This window comes from Bombyx mandarina, chromosome 04, assembly GCF_030267445.1.
Source record: "Bombyx mandarina strain Sakado chromosome 04, ASM3026744v2".
Taxonomy (NCBI): domain Eukaryota; kingdom Metazoa; phylum Arthropoda; class Insecta; order Lepidoptera; family Bombycidae; genus Bombyx; species Bombyx mandarina.
Window position 1 is genome coordinate 13594895 of NC_143211.1, and position 9992 is coordinate 13604886.

At 36.2% G+C, this 9992-nt stretch overlaps 1 protein-coding gene across 2 annotated transcripts in view; it reads left to right on the top strand.

The window, feature by feature from the left end:
• The window catches only part of LOC114245966 (alpha-tocopherol transfer protein-like), a 46581-nt gene extending 36810 nt beyond the window's left edge, over positions 1-9771 (top strand). For both annotated transcript variants that reach the window (XM_028178306.2, XM_028178307.2), the window contains exons 3-7: positions 1524-1618; positions 3395-3548; positions 6977-7170; positions 8022-8283; positions 9118-9771. In XM_028178306.2, coding sequence (XP_028034107.2) covers positions 1524-1618; positions 3395-3548; positions 6977-7170; positions 8022-8283; positions 9118-9149 — 737 coding nt within the window. In that variant the 3' untranslated portion in view covers positions 9150-9771. The remainder of the gene's footprint in view (positions 1-1523; positions 1619-3394; positions 3549-6976; positions 7171-8021; positions 8284-9117) is intronic.
• Positions 9772-9992: the final 221 nt, after the last annotated feature.

Below are 9992 nucleotides of genomic sequence, written 5' to 3' on the forward strand. Positions count from 1 at the left end.
CACACGTCCAGCGCAACATTCGCATCTCTGCTGCATGCAATCGCCTTGCATCCGCCACTTTATACACACAATTTACACGTCTACAAACGTAGATTAAAAAAATACAAAGATTATACATATATTATTCTTACATATATACATTACACAGAGCTTAATGATAGCACAGCTAATCTACTATTTGTGACACAATCATAAGTGTTTTTTAATGTCTCATATAATTTGATGCGGCAATTATTAAAATATTAAATACACATTATGAAGATCCGAAAACGGAATAATAATAGAAATACTTTAGTCATCTATTGGTTTCTAGATATTTTCCTGGATTAACGTAGATTTGCTAGGTACCAACATAGTTTTGATTGGAGTGATTTTTAATTTACAAGTACCTAAACGAAATGAAACGGCTTAAAATAAGTCAAGGTTGTAAGTTATTTTTAGTAGCTAACAAAACCAGTGTTCTTTTGCCTTTCAATTTAAGTACAGTTTTATATGTATTCAACAATTTTTTTGAGAGAAAACCAAACACAGATGTTTTAAATCATCAATTCTATCAAGTTCTACCATGTTTTCTAGAAAGGCTACTATTAAACTCTATTAATATAAATAGTATATATATATATATATGTGTCGGGGAAAGGTTCTCCACGTTGACATCGTCATTAGTGACTGTGGGCCTAGTGGGCTTCATTGGGATGAAATGCGAACACAAAACACAATGGATGCTGTTTTATCAGTAGTTTAATTCAGTTTATACAATGTTTTGTTATTACACTGCAATATTGTAGTAATACAACAGTTTAGACCGAGCAGCGAGTTCGGTGCACCAATCTCACTCTAACTATCCCCAACAATCCAACTTGATACGTTTTTATGCTCACAAAATGTGTCAACCGACAACACAATCCTTCCCAAAGTAAAGATGGCGCCTCGACCACGCTCGAGACAAACGCTCTGCTCCGATTGGTCGCTGCCTACGTGAATTTACAGTTTTTATACCTTTTATTGTAATTTATTTTTATAAAAGGTTTTAAAGCTATAGAAAAACGTAATAAACCAAATAAAATAAAATTAGGAATTATAAAAGTAATTACAACGTAAAAATAATAATAATAAGCGTTATGCATGTAATCAAGAATCAACTCGACTCATTGCTTCCTCTGACATATATATATTATATTAAAAACAAATAGAAATAAACTAGCTAAACTTAAAGTTTACGCATGTTATCCTTCTGAGTTTCTCGCCGGATCTTTAGAACGGGTCACGAGTCTCGCTCGATTCATATAATTTTTATATTTTATTATTGCCATCGGAATATTTTTATTGCCATTAAAACACTTCTGGTTACATACGGTATATGATGTATAGCGTATACCTAAACAAAAATGTTCAATTCCTTCAACTTTTTATAACAGGTGAAAGATAATCGGTGTCATACACGCACGAACCCTAAACAAAATGTTTCTTCGTACCTGTGTTGCAAAATTGTAATACTCTCCCTCTCTCTGTTATTTTCACAGAAGATACGGATATGCATGTTCCTCTCAACAATGAAGCTTGGCTAATTAGATTCTTAAGGCCGTGCAAGTTTTATCCGGAGAGCGCCTATGATCTGGTAAGTTTGAAAATTTTGTTAAATAATCCATTTCTTTGGCGCCCATAGGATTTGAAATTTTTTAAAACGAAAAAGCAACCTAAAAAAATCTAATTTATTTTCTATATTCTAGAAGAATCAGTCTACGAGAAAAATGATTTCACTGCTACCACGTGTGAAATGCGCATTCTTTTGTTGTTCACAATAATATAATCGTGCTAATTCTATCATAACACAATGATTTTTCATGCATCAAATGGGTAAAAGACTTCAAGGTCATCTAGTGTTAATTGATTACCGGATCCCATAGAAATCACAAAGTGATTGCCGCTATAGTATTTTATTATTATGTCATTCAATATCTTTTGGTTTGGAAAATGCATACCCGATTCAATGCAATTGATTATTATTAAGCATTTGATTCTGAATACCATAGAATAAAGACTGATATCCTCGGAAAACAGTATGTAAAATTCAAGCAATGCTGATTGTATTGCTAGTTATGTTAACTAAGGCGAACGCCCACTCAGCACGTCTAAAAATATAATTACTTACTACGCTCTGATTCATTGATGTTAGAGTATTATTAAAATTTAAGGTAGACCGTAACACGATACGAAACTACTTTAATAGTGGTGCCTTGTGAGCCCGCACCGGTAGGCACCATCACCCCGCATAGGCGCAGAAATAGTTCTGCCACGAAGCAGTAATGCGCTTCGATTTGAAGGGTAGGGCAGCCGTTGTACTATAAAACTTAAAACTCATATTACAACTAGCCCACTGAGTTCGGATCTTCTAAGTGGGTCGCGTTTCCGATCCGGTGGTAGATTCTGCGAAGCACTGCTCTTTCTAGAGCCAGTGTTAGCAACACTCCCGACTCGAACCCCGTGAGCTCACCTACACATCAAGGAGAAGCTGAAATAGCCTCTCAAGGCTATCAGCATAGATACGAAAAAAAAATGTTACAAAAGACATGGCGACATTTACGTCTTTTATGTCTATAGGCTCCGGTAACCTCTTAAGTATTTAAGACTGGGTGGCCTGTGAGCTCATTCACCCATCTAAGCAATAAAAAAAACTATGTAGGTTCGTGCTAGTTCAACTGTGAAACAGAACTGTCATAAAAATTGAACAGTACAAAACAAATCAAAGAGAAAGCCAACGGAATCATGTTAATTTAACAAATACATATAAAGAAATAAACAGTTGTATTATACAGAACTGGTTAGTCGAACAGACTCGTGACCGCGATATTTAACCGATGTTTTGTGCTTTAAAATGGGGTGAAAAAAAACGATGTCATCTAGTTTACCAATTTTATTTTAATTCTTACCTAATAGGTAGGAAGACCTATTCCAGCTACTATTCCGGCTTTATAGGTGAGTTCACGGGGCTCACCATTCCCGATCCTGCGGACAGAATGGCCCACTGAGTTTCTCGCCTGATCTTCTCAGTGGGTCGCGTTTCCGATCCGGTGATAGATTCTGCGAAGCACGGCTCTTGCTAGGGTTCGTGTTAGCAACGTCGTCGGGTTTGAGCCCCGTGAGCTCACCTACTAGTTAAGGTTACGCTGAAATAGCCTCTCAAGGCTATTCGCAAGGCTTAGGTAGGAAAAAAAGGGTCTCAATCTCGGAGACTTTGCTAACATCTGCAAAAATTTCAATCCATAATACGTTCGCCGTTCTGTCATTACTAATGGAACTTCATTATTGAATTTGACGGTATAAAAGCCGCTGCACTCTACACCGTATTCGCCGCAACGAAGTGTAATTTAAATCTGTTTTTTATTTTTTTCAGATAAAGCGTTACTATGGTTTCAAAGTGAAACATCACAAACATTACGATGGCCTAACACCGAGCAAGGAGACTAATGTGTTCAACCAGAATGTGCTAACAGTGCTGCCGACCAGAGATCAGTGCGGACGGAGGGTACTCGTTTTGGAACTTGGAAGTAAGTTTTCTTCAATCACTGTAGATGAGCGTGCAGATGGCTCATCTGAAACTGAATGGGTACCAAACCCGAAATATCCTCCGTGCGTCGTGTTCCTCAGTGCTGAGGATCGTGACCTTTACGGAATACATACCTAAAGGTTTTCTTGGGATAATTGCTAGTGGTGGGTTCCCGCGCCCTTCCACAGCAGAATTTTAGAGGTGATTTAATTCCTCTGGGCTAATGAAGCCCTAGTTCAGTTTACTTGACTGCCGCCCGTTGCTCGGCGTTATATTTTTTCGGCCGGGTAGGTGGCATACTGACGCCAACACTCCTCTTTTGTCATCCGGGCTTGGGATACTACAACTTAAATCCCTTTCGGAAATTATATTTTATAAAAATATTAAAATTATACAAAATATATATCATCACTAGTTGACCCGGCAGACTTCGTAGTGCCTCAATCGATAAATCTTTTATTTAAACTTTTGTATAAAATAAACTTAAAATAAACAAAAGGAAACAAAAGAAATTGTTTATTTTTATTTAATTCCGAGCATTTCCATATTTATCTACCTTTTAAACCTTCTCTGGACTTCCCAAATAATTCAAGACCAAAATTAGTCAAATCGGTCCAGCCGTTCTCGGGTTTTAGCGAGACTAACGAACAGCAATTGATTTTTATATTTAAAGATTGTTACGAAATCAATTTCAAACCTACAAATTAAAATATAGAATACACTCGGCTATTTGTATATTTTCTTTGTATTGCGTATATGTTGTCAGATTTATAATCCATTCTGAATAGGATTTACGTAAAATTCGTTCTCACTGAACGCTTACACGTTTTAATAGTGAATCGCAAAAGGAATATAATAATAAATTCGAAGTTTATAGAACGAATAATTACGGAGATCTCGTGATATGTGAGTGATATTTCACTGTTATGTGTACATAGATTAGTTTTCTTTTTCGATTTACTCCTCGTCTTTTAGAATCATATCTTTCTACGTTATGAACAATGGTTAACTGTTAGATATGCATAATAGCGTTAAAATAGAGCAAGTGGTGACCATTTTTACTATTTTAATCAGTAATCATAATAATAGCCGAAATGTCACACAAGGTCGTCTGGACCTAAACTAAAATGCCCTGTACTTATATACGTTTAAATAAATACAAATTAAACACCCAGATAAAGAACAAAGAAACCTTTTTATGACGCGAATGTTTGCCCGATGTGGGAATCGAACCCAGGACCCCAGACCCAGTTAGGTGCTCAACTACTGCAAGCAAGGAACGATTCAATCAACTTAGTCATAAAGATCATATAAATGAAATAAGATACTAAAAATATCGCATGAATTGCGACTCAGTAGTTAAATTTAAATATAAACGGCACTTGAACATATTATAAACTTGAACAGGTAGTAATTATTTAAGAATTAAATCGTATATGTGTGTAGGGTCACAAGTTGGATTCTGACATTTATTTTTCAATCATTTAAAATTAATTTATGCCAGTTTTTATATCGGCATGGGCATCTTTTGTGTTTTCCCCGAACCCTCTGCCAACGTAATTTAATTTCCCTCAGAGACCAATTTATGATTATGATCACTGAATCTGAATGTTTTTTTGTTAATAAGGTGCAGCATCCGGGTAACGTTCCAAACGAATCGTCATCGCTTTTTGTGGGTCGTTGAAAAAAGGTTTTAATTCTAATTTTAAACTCGCAAAACAATGACTTTACAACACACAAATGACACGGTACGATCGGTACGGCGTAATAACAGTACGATTCACATCTTTCCACCACATCACATTGTAATTGCAGACCATCTGTAAATCGACTGGAAATACCGGAGCATGTTATTTATTACGTCAAGAACTGAATGCTCGCTTTTTATTAAAGCTTTTTATCTTGTTGTTTTTGTTAATGAATGAGGCAAACGATCATTAAATTGTGAACATAACATAAACATTATATTTATGGATTAGTTTGTATTTTTTAAATCGTGAACTAGATACATAGGCGGCACTGAAATTTTCGGGAATTAACGAAGTGACACAACATTACTATTTAAAAATGTATTTATTGCTTTTCGAAGTATTCTCCGCGAAATTTGACACATTTTTCCATACGATCATTGAAGCAACCATTCCATTCGGAAGTTGGGGTCTCCAAAATGGCCGTTTTGTAGGCGTCCACAGATTCTTCAGGTGATGAAAATCTCTGTCCACGCAATTTATTCTTTATTTTAGGGAAAGTATAGAAATCATTAGGGCTTAGGTCGGGGCTGTACGGCGGGTGGTCTAATAATTCTATGTTTTCTTGCTCTAAAAACTCTTTTGTTCTGTGCGCGGTGTGAGAACTCGCATTGTCGTGATGGAGGATGATGCGGCGGTTGCAGTTCTCTTTACGGAGTTCAGAAACGACCTGTGACAAACAAATGCTAGCATACCATTCTGCATTAACCGTTCTTTGTCCCTCAAGAGGAATAGTCGTAACGTGGCCGATTTTGGAGACAAACGTGGCCACCATTTTTTTTGCAACACTCCGTGAACGAACAATTTTTGTTGGCTTTAACTCATTTTCGAACACCCAAACTCGTGACTGGTTTTTTGTTTCGAGTTCGTACGCGTATATCCAGGATTCGTCACCTGATACAATGTTGTATACAGCATTTGAGGATCCTGCGTGGAATCTTTCGAGAGTTCTGACGCACCAAGTAACGCGAGCCGCTTTTTGCTCTTCACAGAGCGAATGCGGTATCCATCGGGAAAACAACTTTTTTACACCTAATTGTTCATGCAAGATTATTTGTATTTGACTCATGCCAATGTCTAAAGTTGCCTGAATTTCGCGGTATGTCACATGTCGATCTTCCTCAATCAGCTTACGCACAGCATCAACGTTTTCTTGGGTGACTGCAGTTTTTGGACGATCTTGACGGAGATCATCACTGAGCTTGACACGTCCACGTTGAAACTCAGCAAACCAGCGATAAATTGTGGTTATGGATGGGGCTTCATCACCAAATGCAGAAATCATCCGGTCAACACACTGTTTTTGTGTTAAACTACTTCGAAAGTCATAATAAATCATCGCTCTTGAATTTTCTTGAGTCAATTCCATTTTCTCAACGACTAAACAAGTTTGACAAAACCTCGTGACAAGAGCGAGAATCTTTTTTTAAATAAATAAATGGTATTCGATTTTTAAAACCAAGGAGTTTTCAATTAAAAAGATTTTAATATAACAGGAACAGTGGAAATATTCCATTCCCGATACTTTTAGTGCAGCCCTAGCTTACCACAATTTATATTTGATTAACTTAATCTCTAATCTTAAATAAAAATATATTAAATTAAAACTAAATGCATGTATATTTTAAATAATGTAACGTAAAAAAATAAAATAACACTAAATTATGTATTTTTACTTCAGAGAAATGGAAGCATAATAAATGTTCGCTGGACGAGGTTTTCAAAGGCTGCGTGTTGTTCCTTGAGGCGGCCATGTTGGAACCGGAGTCGCAGATCTGCGGAGCTGTCGTCATCTTTGACATGGACGGTCTCTCCATGCAGCAAGTCATGCAATTCACGCCACCTTTTGCTAAGAGAATCGTAGACTGGTTGCAGGTCAGTCGCTTTTTTTTTCCAAAACTTTTTCAGAACCTCAGACTATACGGTCATTTTTTTTTAATTATCTTGAATTTAACGAGAAGTGTCCCGACGAATTGTTCCGAGATGATAATGCCTCATTTTACAGCATCACACGCTACCACAGCAGAGTTCGTCTCTAAAAACTTTTCGATTGCCATCAATGACTTGCGATAATACGGCCCACCCATATTGCGTGGTCACCGTGAATCACGAACACTGACAATGCCAGGTGTACAACCAAGCCCTCGCTCGCCAAGAACGACCTGGCTCCACGTCGTTCATCCAAAGCTATTATAGAAAATGAAACTTACCTTTACCTGACAACCTATAAGAACAACTTCCGCCTACGCTGTTTCTCCTGCGTTATAGTACTTCCTATTTTAAAACAAGTTTTCTAAAAAGTACTTTGATATAGACAAAAGCTTTCCTGTGTCCCTTGCATTAATGAAATCCTTGAGCGGCTGTAACCTCTGACGAACGGCATTAAGGAAACCTTTTTTGTTGCTTTGATTGGTTTAGGAGTTCACAGACAACTGCAATTAAGTCATATCTATGCTTGGCTCACAGATATCACAATCAAAATGCCGTCACGCAAAAAATAAAAACGGTTGCGTGTTTCCAAACTATTTATCCAGAGTTAACTGAACTATAACTGAACACTGCTGTTCATGTTTATACACTAGGGTTGTTGTTTTTTTGACATTTCAACTTCAAGAATTAGGGCTGCACACCGTATGCATATTGACTTCGATAACTTTAATTAGTTATGTTAAGATTTTAACGAACCTAAGAGACTGAATTATTAAAATGTAACATAATTCTTCCAGGAATGCATACCGCTCCGCATAAAAGGATTGTACATCATCAACCAGCCGTACGTCTTCAATATGGTGTTCCAGCTTTTCAAGCCATTCCTAAAGGAGAAACTTCGGTCGCGCATCATCTTCATGGGCAACGATCGCGAGCTGTTACACAAACACATCAGCCCCAAATGTCTGCCGGACTGCTATGGAGGAACGCTCACAATACCAAAAGTGACAGGCCCTCAGTGGCTGGAACTACTCCTCATGTGCGATCAAGAGTTCATTGGTAAGTTCCCTCATATTGTTTGGCTATAAATAACTTATTACTAGTGGCAGGACCTCTTGTGATTCCGCACGGGTAGGTATCACCGCCCTGCCTATTTCAGCCGTGAAGCTGTAATGCGTTTCGGTTTGAAGGGTGGGGCAGCCGTTGTAACTATACTGTGATCTTAAAACTCATATCTCAAGGTGGGTGGCGGCATTTACGTTGTAGATGTCTATGGGCTCCAGTAACCACTTAACACCAGGTGGGCTGTGAGCTCGTCCAACTATCTATGAAATAAAAATAAATAAATAAAATTCTAAATTCATATAGTACAATTTGTTAAGGGACATTTCATTATCACTATTCGAAATTCGATGAATTTAAAGAAATGCTCTGCACACGATTCAGTAGGGCGTATTATAAATCTATTAGCACTAGATGGGCAATGAATTCGTTCAATTTATAATAATTAACATGCCTCTTTAATTAACAATTTAATTTTAATGTTTTGTGATCGTTAGCTAAGCTTTTATAGTTTAATTATTTTGTTATGTTAAATAATATCGGAATAGGAGATGTATGGAAATGGTAGTGCAAGGTAGAGGGGGAAGAAGTCGACCGAAGAAGACATGGATGGAGTGTGTTAATGACGATATGAGAGAGAGAGGAGTGAGTGTTGAGATGACGGCTGATAGAAGAGAATGGAAGAGAAAAATTAGCTGTGCCGACCCCACCTAGTGGGGTAAGGTGGAGAAAAGAAGAAATAATATCGGAATAAAAAATACTGCATAATATTCCACATTTCCCTAGTGATCTAAATGCATATGGTTAATATCAATTTTTTGTTTGTTTCAGCAATTAATTCGTTCGGCTACAAAAAGAAATGATATTATTAAAACGCACACTGAGACTACTTCAAAGCGATGTGATATTAATATATTATAGTTAGTTGTAAGCGCACGTTGATGTATAATACTTTATATTTTAGTTTTAAACGTCAACTGATATTTTGAAAGGTTACAAATAAGGTTTTCAAATGGGTGGTAAATTTGGCAGAATACTTTATGAAATTCCATGTATACATTTCTATTAAATATGTATAATTCTTGTATGCAACTGTATTTCACGGTGTATTATAAATACGTAGTTTTTCTTATTGGCGTGACAATAATGTTGTTTGCTCGCAATGTTTTCCAAGCTTTTCTAATCAATACTTTTTCAGTATAAATTACTAAAATTAATGGTGTATAATTTTACAAAATAATTAAATAGGAAATTATTTTGAAAGGCCACACTGAGATAGCTTAATTCGCCAAAAAATTATATAAAATTTTGTTGATGGTTCAGAAAATAGAAATATTGATAAAAGTTATTGATTTAAAATTCAGACTCGTTTTAGATGATATTTTTTTGTATTTTGAAAGAAAAATAACGTGTGTATATTTATAAACGCGTAAATCTCTGATTATCCAATAAATAGAATTAATAAATGCTGAATTCCTATAAAAATTGTTTATTTGCATTGTTCTACAACTTAAACTACCACCTAAGTAGTTGGAAACGACAGCTCGGTTTCCCCTTTTTTCTCCTCAAAAACTGTATCGATTTTATTTTATTCTTTTCACAAACAGATGCATAAAAACTGGATATATTTTTATTTTTTATTATTATTATTTTACTTGTCAATTTGTGGATCTGTTTCAATTAGTTATTTTACATTCTGATCGTGT